The sequence below is a fragment of the Megascapheus bottae genome, chromosome 12 (genome assembly GCF_031878675.1).
Source record: "Megascapheus bottae isolate mThoBot1 chromosome 12, mThoBot2.hap1, whole genome shotgun sequence".
NCBI classification, from domain to species: Eukaryota; Metazoa; Chordata; class Mammalia; order Rodentia; family Geomyidae; genus Megascapheus; species Megascapheus bottae.
In genome coordinates this window covers 18803574-18826519 of record NC_143520.1, presented here as the reverse complement: position 1 = coordinate 18826519, position 22946 = coordinate 18803574, and the positions used below count along the sequence as shown (strand labels likewise).

The window sequence follows — 22946 nt, the reverse complement described above, 5'->3', positions numbered from 1 at the left end:
AATGTCATGTAATGTGTATGATTTTAAGGCAGAACATATAGACAGCCAATTGGTAATAGGCTTTTTCCTTTTAAAAATTCACATTTTTTTCTTTTTTATTGTTGGGGCAATGTATAGAGGGGTTACAGTTACATTTGTCAGGTAGTAGGTGCACTACTTCTCACACATTGATAACCCTTCTCATGTTTTTGTCCCCATTGCCCTCCTCCCACCCCCTCCCAATCATCTTGTTTCCCCACTTCCCTTTCCTATTCAAATAAACAAATAAACATACGTACAATATACCAAGTAACAATGTCAGATATTTTAACAATATGAGATTAACCAAAGGGCAAAAAAAAGAGAAGAGAAATAACATAATACTTAAGAACAACAATTGCACAAGATAAAGCTCTTGGTGATAGGCTTTTTCTGTGAGGAGAACATGTGTTGGTCAGTGGCTTGGTCTTCAGATCTGAAATCTGCAACTCACAGCAAGTAATTGATACTTCCTTAGTTATTATTTTAAGAATGACTCTGTTAGGTCAAGGAGGAGAATCTTGAAAAGCTGCTCCTTGAAGGTGCACTGAATATTGGAGTGATTCTGCCTACTAAGGTTAATTGATTTTTATACACATGCATTTCCTCTAGGGAAATTATCAAAGCTATTGGTGAAACAATGTGCAAAATGGCAGTAATTTCTGTAAAAGCAGTCATTCTTATTAAATTCTGTTGAAAGGAAGAAAATTGCACTTGCTGTGTTCAGAGACAGAATTTTTGGTAATAGTCTGGTAAATAGAAGAAAAAGAACAGCTTTGGTTTGATATCTGAGACTAGCCCCTAAGTCATAGAGGAACTGCCTCATTTTGGAAACACTTTTTTTTTTGGCTAATCAGACAGAAAAATTAAATATTAACTGTAATCCATGTATAAAGATTCCATATGTAATTATCACAGACTTTAAAAATATTTTTAAAAATTAATTAGCAATGAAAATTATTCAAGCTAAAATATTCAAAGGAGGAAAAGTACCTTTGAAGTGCTTTTAGAGCTTATTTGAACGTAAAGTCTGCCCTCTGCTGGAAAATCTTACTACAACCAGCAGCAGAGAATAATACATTTATTCAAAGCGCTTAAGCTTCCTTGGGTAAAACACAACTTGGCTTTCACTTGGATTCCTTCCTGGCACTGTCCTTCCTATTTTCGGCCTACATACCTTTCTCACAATGTGGTCTTTTTCTCTCTGCCTCCTCCCAGGTTCCCTATCTTGACAGGTAGTTTTGGATTTACTCTGGAAACAATGCCAGAAGAAAGGGCCTCTGTGTACATGAACAGAGAACAGCAACTGCTCTGCTCTCTGAAGAGCAAGGGCTCACAAGGTCTTCAGGATGTCAAACTCCACTTTTCATGGTAATTGTATATTTCTTCTCCTTCGGCGCTCGGTGAGGCACTCAGTGTCACATCTAGCTTCCCTCCAATTTCACAATTCCATCATCAAAAACCACCCGCCAAAGGCCTGACACACGCACGTGTGCACACACGAAGGCACATACATTCGCACACATACATACATGGGTTCAATACATGGGCTTTAATTTCATAGTATTAATAATATATATCGCCTTTTCTTTGGAAACAACTTCATCTTTTGTGAGAGGAAATAGATCACTTTTTATTTTCAGCTCTATGTATATGGATCTACACACTCACACAAGCGCTCACATTTTGGTCTGTCATATTTTGTTCTCTGTGCCAGGGAACATGTGTTCCCACAGAATGGAGAGGAGCCACCGCCACCCACCTTGCATATTCTCTCCTGGATCCAAGCTTCTAGGAAATGAGTTCCCCAAAGAGAAAAATCTCTCCGAGAGCACAGGCCCACATGGCTATCTGTGGAGCTCCTCTGCTCCTGTTTATAGAATTTTTTTCTCTCTCTTTCACTGCTGAAATGTTTCAACTAGCATTAAATTTGAATTGTGCGTAATGATGTTGGCTTAAACAGTATCATCTATGCCTGTTAGTCTTTGCATCTAGGGCTGAACACAGAAAGATAGTTATTTGGATTTAGAATAATCACACCCAGCAGTTATGACCACTTCACTTGCTACCAGTAATTCAGGCAATACCATGAATGAGCATGAAAATGACCACCTTAAAAGGAAGGTTAGACAATAAAGAGATTTCAGAATTGCAAGGTAGACAAAGGTAAACTGGAACCCTACACTTGCAGGAACTCCTTTAGAAACTCTATAGAAACCAGACAAACTTGAGCAGAACAGGGGACGGAGTCATGTTCGACAGCCAATTTCCATAGAGGATTTAAAAGAGTTCACCCGGCTTAAAAATAATTTGCCAGTTTTCATGGTATAAATGTTCTCATTATGACCCATGTCAAATTAATAGAGTGAAGTAGTGCTGTTCTGTAGTTCTCATGGCCATAACCCTTGCCACGCAAAAGATAAGATACAGAGAACTGAGGTCCAAAGCCAGCACGGGTAGAGAAATGTACAATCAACCAGCAAAATGTTGGACTAGAGGCATGGCAAAAGTAGTAGAGTAACAGATGTGAGCAAGAAAGCCAAGTGGAGTGAGAGATGCTAAGTTCAATTTTGGACATCAGGAGAAAAAAGTCACTGGGGTGATGCCACTTAATAAAACTACCACTAGGTACATTCTTCCCATTAAACATGCCCTAGAGTGCATATGCCTTGGGCCGGTAATTCATAATTATCTAAGCAATGAATCATTAATTTTTAATTCTTCTCTTCACTTAGGAAAAGCAATTGTAAAAATTGCAGTCAACTAGAAGCCAGTTGCTCACATCTATATCCTAGCTACTCAACAAGCTAAGATCTGAGGATTGTGGTTTGAAGTCAGCCTCGCCAGGCATATATGTCCATGAAACGCTTCCCTCACTTAAACACCAAAAAGCCTAATGTGGTTCATGTTGTAGAGAGCTGACCTTGAGTGAAAAAGCTAAGAGACAGTGCCTAGACCCTGAGTTCAAGCCCCAGTACCTGCTACCATCTTAATAAATGTTCTTTTTTCTTTTTTTTCCTGGTTCTGGGGCTTGAACTCAGGGCCTATGCTCTGTCCTTGGGCCTCTCTGTGTTCAAGGCTAGTCCTGTACCACTTGAGCCATAGCACCATTTTCAGCCTTTTCTGTTTATGTGGTATTGAGTATTTCAACCCAAGGCTTCATGTATGCTAGGCAAGCACCCTACCACTAAGTTACATTCCCAAGCATGTGATGCTCGACCAACCTGAAATGCTGTCTGTCACCTTTGTTCCCAATACAGCAAAGGATGTTTAAGGATCAGGTGAGAGGGTTGCTAGTTTTGGATCAGTCTTCTTTTCCACATCTTCTCTCTCCTCTGACATCCATATCTTGTATATTTTTCCTATAAATTACATAATCTTCCTCTCTAGAGGCATGCAGCTTATTTTGTTAACCTAAATTGCAACAATTTTGAGGATGAATATAATAGCTCAGTACTTTGGTCTTCAATATTATTACCTGATCAACTCTTTTCTTTTTTCCTAATTCATGGTTTGTTGTATATATGTATGTATGTACGTACATATGTACGTACCTATGTATGTATGTATGTATGTATGTATGTATGTATGTATGTATGTATGTATGTATGTATGTATTTTGGTGTCAGTCCTGGGGCTCAAACTCAGGGCCTTATTACTGACCCTGAACTTCTTTAAGATTAATGTTCTACTACTATAGCCATAGTTGTATTTCTGGCTTCTTTTTTGTGGGAGGGAGGGGTAGATCATTGGCGATGAAAGTCTTATAGATTGTGTTGCCTGGGTGGGCTTTGAAGTACTTTGGCTTTGACTTTTGCTAAAATTCCTTACAGTATGTTTCCACAAACCTATGTCATATAAATAAACCTAGCCTGCATTAACTATATACCAGTGAGATTTCTTTCTTTCTGATACAGTATCCTTATCCTTATTAACTCTTACGCATTTGTGAGTCATAGATGACCCATTGTAGTTTCCAATCAAATCTAAGGCTATAAAATTCTTTAATAAGCTCCACTACTGGCAGCAGCAGCAACAGTGCTGTTCTCCCCTCCTCTCTCTCTCTTCTCTTTCCACCCCTACCCTGCTTGAACTACCACGATTTGCCCTTGAATTGAGTCAGAAGTACTGCTAGTCCTCTGCAATTAATAACTAAATTCAGAAAAAATAAATATGAAGATGTCTTAATTCAAACAAATTCTGAGGGTTATTCTGAGACAAGTTCTTATACATTACTAAAGCAATTATCTTTCCCTTTAGCTCTTGAATACTGTGATATTTCTTGGTAGAGATATTAAAAATCTCTAGATCATTACAGGTTAGTGACATAGAATATTATTTTGGCCCTAAAAATCCTAGGATAAGTTTTGTGGCATTTTTAAGGAAATTAGAATAGACCAATTCTAAGATTGGACTTTGGTCTATAAAAAGGCAAAATAACAACAACAACAATGAAAAAGTACGGTAACAGATTGAACCAGGGAGAAGGAGGCTGTTTTATAAAGGTCAATTTTTAAACCCCTCCTACAGAACATGATCTATGCAAAATATATCCACAATATATTCCAAAGCATAATGTCACCGGATAAACCTAAGGAGTTGAACATATGGGGAATTTGAAAAAGAAGGTATTAAAGTCTGAAAACAAGCAGGTTGGTAAGCTCATTAGCTGGGGTGGAATTTTAAAATCTTCACGTGAACGAATATATAAATCAAAATATACACATGCGTTCACAGTCATGCGCACTGTGTATTAACACAAGACACACGCCACAGTTACATTATCATCCACACCAGAACAGAGAAAAATTCCTCTTTATAAAATGTAAAAGCTCCCTCTGCCGGTCATATTTGGGTATTGCAATTCTAGATTTACAACAGAAATCTAACAGTCTCGGGAATTTTTTCTCTTTGACTTTCTAAATAATTTCATTTAGTTTTTAATCTCATTTACTTTGGTTTAATTTTTATTGCAGCTTTCATTCACAAAGCAATGTATCAAAAAGGTCCAAGTAACGTAGTTTCTCACTTATTTGATAAAGCAACACTAGCAGATAATTAAAAATGATTTTGTAATTTTGCTAGGGAATTATAGAATTCAAGAGATTCATTTAACTGTTTATTTTTCATAATTCAAATCTTCTTGTAGAAGGGAAAAATGGGGATTTTTGTGTGGTCTACAGACATGCAAGAGGTCTGTGATGGATTCTTGTTATAAAATGGCTGATGGCTCCCAGAAGCAGCAGTAAATTCAAATTAATAATCTAAGAAACATTTACATGTTGTTTATAAATTATTTTGTTGATTTGTGAGAAGGCAAAATTAAGTTTTGTGATATTTTAACCACTAACTACCCTCTCAGTGGGTTGGCTGTCATACTGAAGGGGAAAAAAGGAGGAAGAAATCACAGCCCAGGTGTGTAACAGGATGCGCATATTCACCAGAGCTATCCACAACTAAATTCTAATATATTACACTTGGGATGTAGGAGAAAGGTGATTAATTTCACTTTCAGGATGAGCCATTTTTGTCAATAATAATGGATATGTATGCTAAGGAGCAGTGAGTTCTAAAAGGGAATCTTTGCATTGTAGCTGCAAATAACAATACATAGATGCATGGAAGATATGCAGATTACTTTAGAAATTATAATTAGAAATTCTTAATTTAGAATTACAAATGCTTTGCCTCACATATTTCATTTATCTTGCTGCACATAAAAATCATATTTACTGATTCTGTAACAAGTTGCTTTCGGTACTGCTTTGGTAATCATCTGAAATATTGACCCATTACGTTTGAATTCAAAATAAAGGATGTATGTCATCATTATCAATAATTACACACAAAATTATCCAAATACATATTAGAAACTACTACTTTCATATTTATTTTTTACAGTTAGATTCTAAAAGCACCTGTTATTCTAAGGATACTTTCTAGACAAAATCCTTTCATTTTGACTTTATAACAAAAGTTTCAATCAAAGAAAGTTTATTAGTAGGAGCAGTGGTGTTCTTCTATGAACCAGCACTCAGAAGATGAGTGGGACTATGGGTCTGAAATAAAACCAGACTACATAACGAGTTCCAAGTTAGCCTGAGCTATCCTTCTCTGGGCAAAGAGTACTTTACAAGTTATTGATGTTGGACAGTCTAAGTTAAGATCCAGAGAAAACGAAAAGATCCTTGTATTTAAAATCACCAGCATTGTCTAAAGCAAAGCCTGGATCTTGAAGAAGTGTATTTGTCATCGAGATGCTACAGTCTAGAAGATTCCTCTGAGTTGAACCGGGTCCTCCAGTTCCTGTATAGCTTTCCGTAGCACTGCACACCATCACGGTGCTGCTCTTTCCTAACTCAACGACAGGAGTATACCAAGTGTTTCTTGAGGAAAAGGAGCGAAAGGAAGTTGGGCAGGGTATTTAGAGAAAGGGAACAGAATGATTTCTGTCCCTTAAATCCATTATTAATGTCCAATTATGTCTACATATCATTTCTTTTTAAAGTTTTATAAGAGTAAAAACAGAAATTTAAACTATATAAAACTTTTTTTTAAAGCCTTGTAAGAGTAAAAAGGAAGTAATTTTGAAAACTTTCCTCAGGTTATAAAGGGAAATGATTTGCGTGGTAAGGAATAGAAACAATATATTTTAAACTCCATCAGTGAATATGCAAATATATGTCAATGCCTTTTCTCATTCTTTCTTTAATAATTTACTACATAATGAAGATTTTTAGGAACTGTCTAAACTAGCATGTAGACTGACACATAGAGAACAGTTAAATTCCTGAATGTAAAGGCTGTACAAGTGAAAGAAGGAAGAGAATTATAAATACTGTAATTTAAAGATTTTAGCATGTTTTGTGAATTTAAAAAATAAAGAGTTGAAAAACATTTACAGAGTTATCTCTGAACAATATACCTCCTTAATTTAAATGGATAGCAGCCAGCCAGCCAGAATTATGGAAATTACAAGATTCAGTGAAAGAACTGTATATAGATTAATCTTTTTTTAAAAAAATATATTTGATTTTGGGATAATGTATAGAGGATTTACAGTCACATTTGTCAGGTAGTGGGTGCATTACTTCTCAAACACTGATAACCCTTTTCATGTTTTTTCCCCTTTCCCCTCCTCACCCCCTCCCAATCAACTTGTTTTCCCCCTTCCCTATTTCAAATAAATAGATACACAATATACCAAGTAACAAAGTCAAATACAGTAACCACATGAGATTAACCACAAGGAGAAAAAAAGAGAAAAGAAATAGCTTCACATACTACATTAAGAATAGCAATCACAAAGATAAACCTCTTTTTTCCATATCCTAGAGTTCATTTTGATTAGTCTCATTCTATATGACCATATGTACATAGCTTTTTGAGCTGTTCTCCTCTGCTAGGAAAATCCTAGTTGTGTAATTATTGCAAATGAGGGAAACCATAGAGCCTATGTTCCTTTTGGTCTGGCTTAATTAGATAAAGTTAGATATACATTTCAGCAAAGAAGCTAACCAAACACCAGACCCTGAGTTCCAATCCCAACCAAAAATGCTAATTATAATTCTTCAAAAACCCCAAATATTTTGTTAAGAAAGATTGATTATTACCCTATATATTTCCACAGGTCACTGAACACAATAAGAAGACTACAAATGTCATACTAGAAAATATAGAATCAAAGGCAAAAAGAGCATCTACTTTCTAAATATATTCTGGTGGACACCAGAGTTCAAATTTAAATAATAAAATATCATGTTTAATATCAAGCAAACTGATTATGACTCCAGAGCAGACTTCAGGGAAAAGAGGTGCTCCCTTGGACTGAGAAAGAACATGTGGCGTATTCTTATGCTGAACATCACAAAGCAATATAAAACATCTGTCCTAGAAATTCCACTTCCATACTAAGTATGTATGGACGCATATATGCATGAACATATTTTATGGTGGCTGGGCTTTGACTATGTTAGGCGACATGCTAAACCACACACCATACCACATGACATGCTTTTATTCGGTAATTGTGACTCAAATACAGAGGGCTAAAGCTTTAGTCACCACGTGACAATTTAGAACATAGTAATGGTTCAGCAATTGACTATTTAAGTCTACTGAACAATTAGTTATTCAAGCATTAGAAACTATGCTGTAGAATGAGAGTAGTGTTACAAATCCACAACCAAGTACTATATGAAGAAAGATGTAGGACCAATTCTCAACTGTCAAGTCTACACTGGGAACATGGGTATATTTTTGGGAGGTTTTTTGGACACCATGAACTATGGCTTATGTTAGTTGTCACATTGCAGCTACCACAGATTGTTTCAAAAGTAAAATTAGAAGCAAATATGTGCATCTTTAGAACACAGCAACATTGTATTCATTTTATAAACATTGAAGCCTAAGAAACATTACCTTTTCCCTTTAGGAAGATTATTTTCATAAAAATGAGGCTGGGAGCGTGGCTTAGTGATAGAGCGTTTGCCTAGCATGCACTAAGCCCGTGTTTGATTCTCAGTACCACATACACAGGAAAAGCTGGAAGTGGTACTGTGGTTCAAGTAGTAGAGCCCTCGCCTTGAGTAAGTGAAAGGAAAGTGCCCAAGCCCTGAGTTCAAGACCCAGGACTCGAAAAATAAAAAGTTCATATACTCCAGTGCTCCATTTTCCTGTGTTAGATAGATTTTAGTGTGTAATTCCACCAATGCATTTTGGGGAGGTGATAACTGCTATTTTTAAAGTAGCCATGTGTTTCCAGTACCTGAAACCTCAGAAGAAACTGCCAAGGATGAATCCAGTGCATTTTTCTCCGGGCTACAGTCCTCCTCTGCATTGGGCTCATCTGCAGCAGAAGGAAGCAACTCCTTTATTTCAGGACCTTTGGCATGTGACAACTGCTGTTTCTCTGTGAATAAAAAGACTGTAATGAAATTATCGCAAGTTTTTTTCATATATTTTATTGTAATTAATAGAAGGGTTACATGACATTCGCCAGATAGATGGTGCATTAATTCCCATACATTGATACCCTTTCACATGTCTTGGTCCCCATTTCCCTCCCCCCCACCCCTACCCCTCATCTTGTTTTCCCCCCTTCCCTATCCAATTTCAAATAACCAAATACAAATATATCCAATATATCAGGTAACCAAGTGAGATACTGTAACAATATGAGATAACCAAGGGACAGCAAAAGAGATGAGAGATAACATAGTACCTTAAGAACAACAATCATTCATTATATGGCTTATGATTCTATATCCTAGAGATCCTTTCATTTAGCGTCCTACTATATGGCCTTTTGTATCAAGGTTTTGCTCTATTGCAAGTCTCTGCTAGGAGAGCCCAAGATTTCTACTGATTATGACAAATGAGGGAAACCATTGAGCCTAAGTTCCTTTGAGCCTGGCTTACTTCACTTAATATGATTTTTTCTAAGTCTTTCCATTTCCTAACAAATGGGGCAATGTCATTCTTTCTGACAGCAGCATAGAATTCCATTGTGTAGAAATACCACATTGTCAGCCAACTAAAAAGGTTTAGGTTGATTATTGCAAGTTTTATACTGCATACACATATACATACATAAAACTGTCATTCTGTCTTTATTAAAGACAGAATGGGGTTTCCAAATAGAAATTACCTGAATAAAATGTAAATACTTTAGAACTTAAAATAAAGCAGGCAATTCTGAAGAGCAATGCACACTTCTAGATAATACAAATAAATATTGTTTTAAAAACAGAAAGGGTCTCTGGGATTCGATTCCTCAGTACCACATAAATAGGAAAAAGCCAGAAGTGGTGCTGAGGCTCAAGAGATAGAGCTCTAGCCTTGAGAAAGTCCAAGGACAGTGCTCAGGTCCTGAGCTCAAGCCCAGGACTGGCAAAATAAATAAATAAATAAAATAAAATAAAAAATAAAATAAAAACAGAAAGGATCTCTTACAGAAATTTGCTTCATATAAATGTTAAAAATTTTTTAACATTTTGAAAGATTTAGGACTTGTTATGATAACATATGCAATATTCCATGTTTAACATGAACAGTGATTTTCACATATTTTTTAAGCAAAGCGTGGTGGTTCACATCTGTAATTCTAGCTACTCAAGAGGCTGAGATCTGAGGATTGCAGTACAAAACCAGCCCAGGCACTAAAGTCTGCGAGACTCTAATCTTCAATGAACCACCAGAAAACTGGAAGTGGTGCTGTGTCTCAAGGGGTAGGATGGTGGTCTTGAGCTGAAGAGTTCAGACCCAGATTTTAGGCCCTACAACTGAAAAAATATGCATATATGTGTACATATACATTTCATGCAATTAGTGGGGCTTGAACTCAGGGTCTGCGTGGTATTAATGCTGACATTCTACCACGGGAGCCACACCTCCACTTTCATCTTTTAGCTGGTTAACTGGAGATAAGCATCTCATACTTTCCGCTTAGTCTGGCTTTGCACTCTGAGACTCAGATCTTACTCTCCTGAGTAACTAGGATTACAAGTGTGAGCCACTGGCACCTGGCTTAATTTTTTTAAGGTGATATATAAGTAATATGCTAAACACCAGAAGAGTTGGATGATTTCCTGCCTCATCATTATTTTCTGGTTCCTGGTCTCAGAGATTCAAACAGGTATTAGAGGCTGAATTAATGAAGATGTAAGTCTGGTGACTTTGCTTGTAGCTGTGCTCTTTCCTTTTGCTTCCCTGGATGCATGTTCTACACAAGATAGGCAGGTGCTTTAAGGTCACACTAAACTCATGTTTCTAACATTCTCAGGAGTTGTTGTAATTCACTGAATTATAATGTGTTTCTCTTCTCTTCTATTCCTTTCTGTCCACTTTTTAGCCTTCAATCAAGGCATATTCAGGGTTTCACTAGGACCTAAGATAAATAATAGGACTTTCTCTTCCACTTGAAACTGAGATCTTCTAGAGAGATCTAGCAGCATACAGAAAATTTCAAATGTCACTTCAGATTTTCTCACCTTAAGGAGAAGGGGAATACTGAATGTAACTTAGCATGGATAATTTCCCAATGAAAATAGTTTTGACTTTAGACAAGGAACCAACTGGCGGATTCTTCCATCCAGACATTAAGCATGTTGGGGATTTATAATTTAGGAGAATCAATTTACTTTGTGCTTACCATAAAGTACTTTATGTGATTTCAATGTTGCATCATTTAATATTTAAATCAAACAAACCTGATGTCAAAAAAGTGATGCCAGTTAGATGCTGGTAGATTATGCCTATAATCCTAGCTACTCAGGAGGCTGAATTCTGAGGGTTGCAGGTCAAATCCAGCCTAGGCAAGAAAATTGGTGAGATTCTTATCTTTATTTAACCACTGGAAAACTGGAAGTGGTGCTGGGGTTCAACGTGGTAGAGAACTAGTGTTGAGGAAAAGAAGCCCCATGACTTACAAAAAAAAACTCTCAGTAATGTCAGGTTTTTTTGATCAATAATGTCATTATCTACATTTTAAAGACAGGTCCAGTGAAACAGGGAGTAAATCCAGGAAAGAACCAGCTAAAGAATCCAGAGCCTGAGCTCCTAGATACATCTTCTTGGTCATTCATAACAACATATCATGGAGTTGATACTTTACATGGAAATTTATTTCTTATATCCCTGGACAGTGCAACTCCATACACACAGGCTGGCTACATTGATGAGTGACTGTTCTCTTCTTGGAATGTTCCCAGGCACTTTCTCACTGTGTTCTCTTATTTAAGTCCACAGGCATATTAAACCTTCATTTAACCTGAACTGCTTCAAGAGACAATCTCCTGATACAGCAGTCAGTAGGTTCACCCTCCAGCTCTGCAAGGCAACCTCACCATTTTTGTTCTCCCTGAAGCTCCATCTCTGGGAGGGCAGACCTGCCACTGTGGAACCTCATCCAACCAGAGATGTTTCCTTTTGAAAATGAAAGAGGAAATGGTGCTTCCTATACATGAGATCATTTGTCGGGGCCATTATTTCTTTCCCTCAAAAATAGCTCATATTCCCAGTCAAAAATGTTGAAGAGGGGCTTTGTTTCTCCTAATCGGTTATGGCAAAAATGCAAAAGATTTGGAAAATTCTTAGCCAGTCGATATTAAAAAATTAGAAAATGTGATCTGACGAAAAGATAACTTGTGGCTCAGAAAACATTTGAACAAGCGATTTTGAATGAGACTGGTAGACTTCATTAGCCATTTCAATAGAAGAGTCAAGATAATGGAAACAGAGACACCAGTTGACCTAAAGGGGGCAGAGTGAACAGGATGGAATGAAGAAAAGCTAGTAGGCTTTTAGAGTCTATATAACCAAAACATGAAACTGTGAAGTTCTTTCGGGATTAGTAAACTGAGATTGAGTTCAAACATGGGAAAATGACAATGAAATACTTGCAGAAAAATGTGACCTTTTTTTTTTTAAGTACTGTGAGCTGAATCCAGACTTCATGCTTCCTGGATGGAAACTCTATACCACTTCAGCAACACACTCAATCTTTGTTGCTTTCATTATTTTTTTGGGTGGTGTCTCACCATTTTGTTTTTACTATGTCCTGGACTATAATCTCCATATCTATACCTGAGGCAAACTGAGATAACAGGCTCAAATACCATACCTGGCCATAAAAATGTGATCCTGCTATTGCAAGTCAGCAGTGCCACAGAGGCCCTCCCGAAAATGAAACCCAAACAAAGATGTGTCTTACTGGGAAAGGTTTTTATCTGGTTAGTTTCTTAACAGAAAGAAAAGCCGTGGTTAATTAGAGACCTTGGACCATGCTAATAAAGCCTATGGAATTACTATCTAACTTTTGAAATCTCTGTTGAACCTCTTTGATGAAGTCCATCCCTCAAATTCTTGAATAACTAGAGGGAAAGAATAGGTGCAATTCTTTGGGGACTTTTTTTTTTATAGAAAAGATTTATTGTTTGGATCTCATTTCATATGCACATTCCTAAGAAGTCCACAAATAAAGCTACTTCAACTGGCAAGTTATTATAACATCACACAACATAATGCCACCATAGCAGAATTATCTGTATTTCTAAATACTTGCAAAGATCAATTTCTATGGCAATGAAAAATCATGAGGTGATGAGAGATTGTTTTTAGCAATATTAACAATACCTATACATTGAAAGCTATGAAAAGTCTGAGTAATTAATTTATAAATTTTAATTTGGAGGGTTGAGTGCTTTTACAGCAACATTTTTTTCTACAAATATTTCTACATTGAATACAATCTAGTGTAAATTGCAGTTTTTTGAAGAATTAAGAACCTGATCCTGAAGTCTTTTTTTTTATTGTAATTAGTAAAAGGGTTACATGATATTTGCCAGATAGAAGGTGCATTAATTCACATACATTGATACCCTTTCACATGTCTTGGTACCCGTTTCCCTCCCCCCCACACCCCCCACCCGTCTTGGTTTCTCCCCATTCCCTATCAAATTTCAAATATCCAAATACAAATAAGTTCAATATATCAGATAACAAAGTGAGATACTATATTCTTTGGGGACTTTTTACATACTATCAGCCTCAAATGTTTGACACTGCAAAGTATTTGTTTTGGAATGATGAAAAGTGAGCATGTCCAACTATCTTGCTCATATCCTACTCTTCCAGTTCATTTGTACATTGACTTCTGACATCATCTTGTGATTTTTAGAGCTCTTTTAATGCTTCATAATTATTTTAATGGCATTCTCTCTCTCTCTCTCTCTCTCTCTCTCTCTCTCTCTCTCTCTCTCTCTCTCTCTCTCTCTCTCTCCCTCCCTCCCTTCCCCCCCCCTCTCTCTCTCTCCTTTTACCATTCCCTGATTCTGGATGTTTCTGTCTGCCTCTAGAGGAAGTTGGGGCTGGGGCAGAGAGCTGCACATGCAGTCACAGAAGCCTCTAAGAGTAGGAACACTGGAACTTCCTGATGGGCACACATCACTTTCTGACCTTTGAAAGTTAGACTGACCACTTAGAAGGGAGTAAAAACCAATTTTCTGATAGCGTTCTATAATTCAAACTACTGGGCAACAAATGAAGCTATTTCATAAAATACTTGGATATAAAACATAGCACTTTATTTTGCTAATAATATAGTCATTTGTGTTCATTCTGTTGATTTCTGCAGTATCTGTGATTATATGTGCCTGGCATGTTTTGTGTATTTGGGAAAATTATTTACTGTGGATCCTCTTTCCCTAGAAAGTAGGGTGTATGGGGGGAAGGACTTTGTTTGCTTTAACTTCCCCTTCTTAGCACTTAGAGCAATGGCTCTATGCATTTCACATTCATTCACTGATGACTGAAGAAAAGTGAAGTAAATTGCAAAAATTATCACTAACTTGCTTAAAAGAATAAAAAAAGATTTCCTCTTAATATGCGTATTTTAATATTAAAATACCTTGCTAGAGATCTCAGGGAGTCACCTTATTTCCAAAATAAGATGAGTTTTTGACAAGTTTATCTTTACCCAGATCTTATTTTCCACATGTGTAAAAGGAATAAAATAAATAATTTATCAGATCTATTCCAATTATTTGATTTTCATTCCAAAATTCTGATGCTTTATGTACAGGCTTCAAAATGCTCTCAGGTACTAGGCAGAATGTGTGAAATCTCCTATAGTAAAATTAGAAATACCTGCATCTTTTTCTGACCAAACAACACCTGTTAGCTCTTGGACAAGCTCATTGTTTCCAGTTTGGTGAAGGATATTCAGAAATGTAGAAAACCAGTTTTCTTTCTTCACAATCCTTCTTAATAGCTCTCTTACACCTGATTCATTTCCATTATTTTCCGCAGCAAAAATCTGTTTTAAGGAAGAAAATGAAAAGTCATTGATATATCTTCTTAATAAATTTAAGCCCAAAATATCCTTCAGAAAAAAACAAACAATTAAGCATAAATACAAAGGCATTTATTCAAATACTAGAGTAAATAGCAATCCTCATTTTCCCAATTTGAAGTCCATCAAGAAGGAAAAAGACCTCTCTGTCATGGCCCCTATTAACTAAGCTTCATTTTTTTAAGCCACTGAAATATTCAACACTAAATAGTAAATAAATATTTTTATCTGACCTAGCTCTGAATGAATACAAGAGCACTACATTTAATCTGAATCTATTTTTATCTCTTTATCTCCCTCCTTCTCTCTCTTTTACAGTTTTTCCTGTATATCCATAATTTACTATTTCTTTTCAGCCCATCAAGTATATACTGTAAGTGAGAAATCAAACATTTCCTATCCAACTGTCATTTTTCTTCAAAATAAACATTATAGAAGTAATCATTGCTACCATATATTTACATGTATATATATTCTTCCCTTGTAATATTTGCATTATATTATTGTTAGAATAAAACTTTCCCAAGGGGACAAACAACATGATTGGGAGGGAGTGGGAGGAGGGAGAGGGGGGCAAAAACATGAGAAGGGGTATTAATGTTCGAGAAGTAATGTACTACTACCTGATGGATGTAACTGTAACCCCTCCATACATTATGCTGACAATAAAGTAGTAATAAACAATAGCAATAAAAGCAAAAACAAAAACTGGGGGCCAGGAGTTTGGCTTAGTAGTAGAGTGCTTGCCTAGCATGAAGAGAGACCAAGGTTCAATTCCTGGGTATCGCATTTATAGAAAAGCTGGAATCTCATACATAGCTCATAGATAGTAAAACTCACAATAGAAAAGCTGGAAGCTGTGGCTCAAGTGGTAGAGCACTAGCCTTGGGAAAAGCCCAAGGACAGTGCTCAGGCCCTGAGTTCAAGCACCTGGACTGGCAAAAACAAACAAGCAAACAACAATAAAATTCCCCAGAACTTTCCTAATCTTCACTGAATATTAAGGAAATGTGCTTCTGGGTCTTAATATAAGATCTCTACATCCATTCATTAAAATCTTTAGCCCTCATTCACTTTACTTTTCTATTAATCTAATAAATTATTTAAAAATGTTTGTTCTATGTGTATGTCAAAATGTATTTTCCTCTGACAGAGTGAAAGACATTAACAGAGAAGGCTAACACAGCTAGGTTAGATCAGAAAGAAATTAGGAAGCCGGGCACCAGTGGTTTATGACTGTAGTCCTAGATGCTTAGGAGACTGAGATCTGAGCATCATGGTTTGAAGCTAGCCTCAGCAGAACAGTGTGTGAGACTCTTACCTCTACTTGGCCCTCAAAAACCTGAGGTGGAGTGTGGCTCAATGTGCTAGAGCACTACTACTGAGCAAAAAGACCTCAAGGACAGTGCTGAGGCCCCAAGGCCAAGCCCCACAAACAATAACAACAACAAAATTAGGAACTCAATGGCATTCTGGAACCTCCAGAGTCATGCTTCTCTCCTACTTCTACGTGGGATATGAAGAAGAACCTGGTAATAAATTTAATAGCTTCTCCATTCCATTACTTGTGACAATTTCCCTGTGAACATTTGAAAATGCCAATGTCTAGAAACACTCAGAGATTCTGATATCATTTGTCTATTTCAGGAACCCATGTTTTTCCAGTATCTCATGAGACTCTCATCAGCATCCCAAATAAAAATAGTGATTTATATACTCTAAGTCTCTCCTTGACATCCATCAGCCATTCAAATGCTTAATTCTTCCCTATAAGAATTAAATATTTTCTGGGGTCCAGAGTTTGGCCTAGTGGTAGAGTGCTTGCCTAGCATTCATGAAGACCTGGGTTCAATTTCTCGCTACCACATACATAGAAAAGCCGGAAGTGGTGCTATGGCTCAAGTGGCAGACCATTAACCTTGAAGAAAGCCCAAGGACGGACAGTGCTCAGGCTCTGAGTTCAAGCCCCAGGACTGGAAAAAAAATTAAATATTTGCTATACTGTCCTTGTATTCTAAAACTTTCCAGACCAGGGATTTACAAGGTGTTTTGAACAATGTTTGGCACAACTTTTGTACCAACTATAATTTGGACTATCTAGAAAAAGCACTTAGTTTTACAAACATTTCACTGACAGACACTATTAGCACTGCAAAATCTGTACTCAAATGATATTTTAATCCTGTTAGCTACTAGTTAAGAACCCTTTAAGCTCCTTTTCAAAATCAGCAATAAAAGGCATACAAATGTTTATCTACTTTTCAAAAATTAAATTGCTACTAAGTGGTTGAGTGGAATTTTCTCTCACCCATTTGGATTTAGAAGTTGGATGGTGCTCTCATTACTTAACAATTGTCTCCAATTTCACGGCCATTTACTCACAGAATTGGCTAACATGACTATTTAAACTTAATAAATTTTAAACAAGAATGGCCCATCTCCACTATAGCTTTTTCTAACTACTTTCTAGCTTTCCTATTTTTCTTCTAGCATCCTTACTTCTATATGGAAATTTTAGTATTTATAAGTTCTTTATTTCAAAATTTGGGAAGTAAATGGTTTAGATGTAAAATATAAGTAACTTACCTATATCCATTCTTATTACCCTATTTAATCAGCTTGAAATATATATGATAGAAAAAGAAACAATTTCACTTAAAAGGCTAAATGGGACACTATAGACAGTACATCTTTCAAATTCTAGGCATCATTTATAGACTAAATTTTCTTTGAGTATTAATATGTAAATTTGTGTTTCCTTAACCCTTCTTGAGACAAGGAATTTGAGGACTGTGCTGACATTATTTGCTGTAACTATTTTCATTTTGTGATTGTGGAACTCCATATATGATTTATGCAATATTAGGATTCTGTATAGTTTGGGTGTGAAAGTACATCTTTTCCTTGTAAAATTATTATATGTGTGTGCTTTACTTACTCTATTTTTTAGTATGATATTATAGATGTATTAGTTCTAATACATAAGCATGATTACTGAAATTGCCAAGAGGAGAATATTTGGACTTGAGACTTCCTCCACAATTGCATGTTTTCTCTATGAACTTAAAATTGCCTTAGAGTACAACGTTAACTATTGTATGGGATCTAAAAAATAAGCAAATGTTTACATAACTCACAACTTTGGAAATCCACTGATATGATTTTCTTCAAGCAGAAAAGCCAGGAATATTTTCATAAAGTCCTGAATCACAACACAATTGTCCAATTTATAAGAAAGCTTCTACATTTTTTAATAACCTTATTAGATGCTTACTTAAACTCATGATATTTTTAATCCTTACAATTCAGCTCTCACCAGCTATAAACCATGGAGCAAAATTCACATGCTAAAAACATTTGGTTCATGTCTTACTCTAATGCATATTTATCTTCAAATTCTCATAGCTAATATTTTATGCATACCTTTTTCTGACAAGACTCTTACTCTCCCTAATTTGCCTGACAATAAAATGAATGGGTGGAAACTGAGTTGGATGCTCAACCTCATGTTTGGACAACTAGCTGGACTAGTCATGTACCTGTGTTTCTCTGTGTAAATAAATTGTGTACTCTGTCACCCAAATTAGAGGTGCTAATGCTTTCTACAAGGGATGAAACATGCTCCTATCTTGAACAGAAGAGGATGAAATGAAGATAACTAGAAATGTATACATGATCAATCTGTCCTACTGTCTATGTCAAAGGATGTGCTAAACTGTCACTAGGCATTCTGACAGAAGTGAGGCACATGGGAGCACTTTCTTCCTATAAGTGCACATTCTATTACTTTCCTTTACAAAATGACTCTTATCTATTGCTAAATCTTCAGCATTTAGAATAGTGCCTCACATACCATAGATATCTAACTGCTAGTAAGAAGAAAACGCAGGCCAAGCCTGTGTTTTTTCTCTTATCTTTTCACCATTAACATGGTGTCTGGCACAACAATGCCACTCAAAAAATTCAAGCCGAATAGATTAATAAATCAATAAATTTAATATTTACTTTGGGTACTTATAGGACAAAAAATGAAGTCTTAGATCATTTTAAGAAGTCCTGCTATAATTGGGGGCAGGGGCTGGCAGATAGGGGTGGGCATCCTAAACCAAAATAACTGACCATGTAAAACTGTCTACTAGGACACAAGAGAAGAATAAAAATAAAAAGATCATTTTTAGAAATACTTATTACTTAGTTAAGCAAAGATTAATTTCTGACATCTTTTTGAAACTGTCAAAACTCAAATTTAGAAATGAAATATTCATTATCCACCCATTCCTTAATGTCTGGCAAGGCAATTCAACATATCATGTGTTCTCAATTCTTACTGTAGGCATCACTTTGCAAATAAATTCAAATGTCCAACCAAGAAATCAGTACCAGCCTTAAAGCTAGTCAAGTCTAGGTTCTGGGGTGGGAAGGTTGAAAGGGTGAAACTGAATAAGATCCAACTGTATTCCTAAACTGCTTTTTGAACGCAACTAAAGATAATAATAAAAAATAAAAACTCTCCTCTAAATCAGTTTAATCCAGGAATTTGAAAAAATCTACCCCAATTTCAACTTGGGAGATTTAAGTGTCTGAAATTGTAACATTGTCAGGAAATGAACACATGAGTAATAGTAAAAGGCAACATAATCTTTATATCTGTTCAAAAGTTATTTATTATTTATAATACTTCATATCTCTTCAAAGAATTATTTCCTATAAAGTTTTTCATCAATAGTATTTTTCATTTGATGGTTATTAAAATACTGCACAGAAGAAAGTATTGTTTGTTTTCATGAGTTATCACAGAATGGGGGAACTTAACTCCCCAATATGAAAATAGATTTTACATCAAGTTTTCCTATCATATTTTATTTCTGTAAAATAAGCATTATAAATAATTCCATAATCAAGAGATTCTCCCAAATCTAATACATCCTTTCCATTTTCTGCCATGCTTACCTTTGGAAATGATAATGCAAAAAATGTATTCAAAAATTATTACAGCCTCTCACAGTTACATGCTTGATCATTAGAGCTCTTCCAATACAGTGGAATTCAGTTCTTCAGAGTCTCCTTTGAAATGTGAATCTGAGAGGAACTTTGGGTTGCTTTGGCCTTTACTGCTGTCAGCACATGAAAGTCCCTTTACTCTCTGTCTTCTTTGTGTCATATCCCTTGCATTACTGCTAGCTGCCTTTAAGCTTGGCAGAATCAAGGACTTGGATAAAATATAGCTGGCAGAAATTCAATCCAGGCAAGACAAAAGTGATGCTGATAGGCAGAAGTATTTAGAGTAAATAAGGAAAAGTGCTGTTTCGTTGGCAATCGGGACATCATACCACCAAACATAAACAGCTTTGTGGTGTTACTGGACTCTGTTGCTTCTGGACTTCCTCACAGCTACTGTGGCTGGAAATGCCATCTTCCATCTCCAGCTGGCTTGAAGGCTGCATACTTTGTTCCAAATTAGAATTCTGCCACAGTGATGTACACATTTGTTATATCCAGCTGGACTACTATAATGTAGTTGGTTTTCAATACACAGAATGACATAAATGCTACAGACAACAATGTAAAGTAATTTACTTGTTGAGAAAACTGGCCAGCAAAATTAGATGGGTTTGGGGGTCTTTGGATAAGTCCAGAGGCTGCTGGGTTTACAAAGGAAAATTTACTTTAGTCACTAGTGATAGAGGAGCATCACATGCCATCGTCAATCAGCTAAGGCCTAAATGTTGTAATGAATATGGCACTGATGGATCAAAAATGAAATTGTCAAAAGTATAGCATTAAGTTGACAAGAGTTTTGACTTGTAATATAGTGTACTTAATAGGCTACTTGCCTTTTAAAACAAGACTTCTGACTTATAATTCTAAGTCAGATTCAAGTAAATCAATGTTTATATACTTCAAGGAGCAGTTTCCTGCATCAAAAAAAACTAATAAAGAGTACATTAATTTATCTGTAAAATTTGCCCTGTCAAAATGCAACCTATTTTTTTAAAAAAATCCCTTTTCCTTACTAATGAGAAAACCAAAGTTGGTCTCACACTTTTTTCAATGGATTATGTCTAAGTTTTGGTTCCAAGGGATCATTATAATGCAGGGAAGAAATTGGGGAACATTTCCTTGAAACATGTAGGCACTAAATACTTAGACTGTCTGGGTCATATCGTTGCTGTTTAATTGTGAAGTAACATCCAAAAAAGTATGTAAATGAATAAGCGTAACTGTGTTCCAGTGTTCTGAGCACTGAAAATTTAAAATTCAATAATCTAATGGACATTCTTAGCATATAGTCTTATAAAAATGACTAACCGGCTGAGTTTAACTAGTGTATCATAGTTTGCTGACCCTGAGTTAGGTAACTACACTAAATACGACAAAGAATATCTGAGGAACCCAACAGATCCAAGCTCGTCTTCTGTTCTTCCTGGGAACCCTTGAGGAAGTATACCACGCAGCTCAGTTTCCGCATTTATAGAGTTAATAGTGTTAAAGAACCTTCCATGTAGTTTTGAACATTCATCGTGATAACTCATTTCAAAAAGGACAGTAAGGATACATAGGAAGTGTTTGTAAACATTGCCAGTACACATTTCGATACTAATGCTATCTCCTTATTTTGTAAAAGGATTCGAAAATTAGCTTTTGTGTTTGAACTCTCAAAACTATATTTTGAAGTAAGTACATACTGTCTTTTGGATGGTAGAAGGGACTAAGTTCTCATAAAATGAGACTCTCAGGGAGAGGACAAAATTAACCAGCAATTATCAGTTCACAAAATCCCCCAGAAGGCCCAGCTGTCTTTCTCCCTCTCTCTCAATTCACACATACCCGATTTCTGTCTTCAGTGGTTAACAGATCCTGTCCCACACACGGATCCAACACGTCTTTCACCAGGAGCTTATCCACGAGGGTGGGCTGAAGGAGGTTCAGCAACTGCAGGCATTCATCATGAGCAGTCTCCAAAGATGGGGAGGGTAAGTCGGTGAGCTCAGGATTCATGTAGCGGGCAGCTAAGGGGTTGCCGGCTCTCCTGAGGGCTTCCACAAATTCCTGAGTCCAGCCCAGGGGCCAGACTTCCTTCTCCAATGTGTTAAGAAGCAGTTCGGCCGCGGGAGTGTTCCCCTGCGTAGCAGCTGTCCTAAGAATTTGCTCTTTGACTTCTCCACTCAAAAAGGTCAAGTAGTCCAGCACAGGCTCCACCTGAATGTATGTTTTCACTCTGGCCCTGAAGCAAGAGATGAGATAGCGAAAACTCTTGTCTGCGGAAGACCCATTTGACATCTTTCCTTGTCAGGGAAAAAGGAGAGGGTTCTCCCAACCTCGACGTCAACAGTTGAGAGCTGGTGCCAGCTCCTACGTCCCAGAATCACTCCCACTGAGCCCAGCAGGGGATTCCTGCAGGGCTTCCAGAGGGGCTCAAGAGCTCTGTCAGGCTGAGCCAGGCTGGAGGGAGCTGACCTGCGCCTTTCCTTGGGCTCTGCCAGATCTGAGTGTCTGCACCGTCCAGAGGAGCTTTTGCTTTCCTGCGCACTCACGGGTTTTTGTGCTTTTGCCAGCCTGGTTTCTGTTTCGATTTTCTTCTTCAGGACTTTCCAAACATAATCTTTTGGGCGGGGAGTGAGTTTCACTAGGGAGGAGTCAGCCTTGTCCTCAAGGCTGGAAAGGAGCCATCTTTGGTCCTGGACACTATGGGAATTGGAAAAGAAAAGCAACTGATTTTTCTCTGGCAATTCTCCTTTGGTTGCTATTTGGTTTTTGCTAGAGGAAGTCTGCCTCAACAATCAAACTCCTTTGTCAGCTAAAACGCAGCAAGCTCAAATATGTGTGATTCGGCACTTTCCAACAGAAAAGTAAAGGGACACTGCTGCTAGATCTTGACATGGGCATCAAGTTACCCTTGCTAATAAAAGTGCAGAGGGGAGGGACCTCAGGACTAGGTGAGAGGTAAAGGGACAAGTCCTCTTGCCAGAATTGTGGAACTCCAGGAGGAAGCCATCTCTGTATCCTTTTTAAAATAATTCTGTGGATGTCTGTGAACTAATTTGTTCCTCTGGGAATTAGAGTGTAAGTGGGAAAA

The 22946-nt window shown here is 36.8% G+C and overlaps 1 protein-coding gene across 4 annotated transcripts in view; it reads right to left on the bottom strand.

Annotated features, from left to right (window-relative positions):
- Nucleotides 1-22228, bottom strand: part of Ifih1 (interferon induced with helicase C domain 1) — a 56458-nt gene extending 34230 nt beyond the window's left edge. For 3 of the 4 annotated variants that reach the window (XM_090342733.1, XM_090342734.1, XM_090342737.1), the window contains exons 1-3: nt 21698-22228; nt 14665-14833; nt 8786-8944 (exon numbers count right to left, since the gene is read on the bottom strand). In XM_090342733.1, the coding sequence (XP_090198859.1) occupies nt 8786-8944; nt 14665-14833; nt 21698-22150 (781 nt within the window). In that variant the 5' untranslated portion in view covers nt 22151-22228. The remainder of the gene's footprint in view (nt 1-8785; nt 8945-14664; nt 14834-21697) is intronic. The other variant, XM_090342735.1, reaches the window with a different exon arrangement.
- Between the last annotated feature and the right edge of the window lie 718 nt (nt 22229-22946).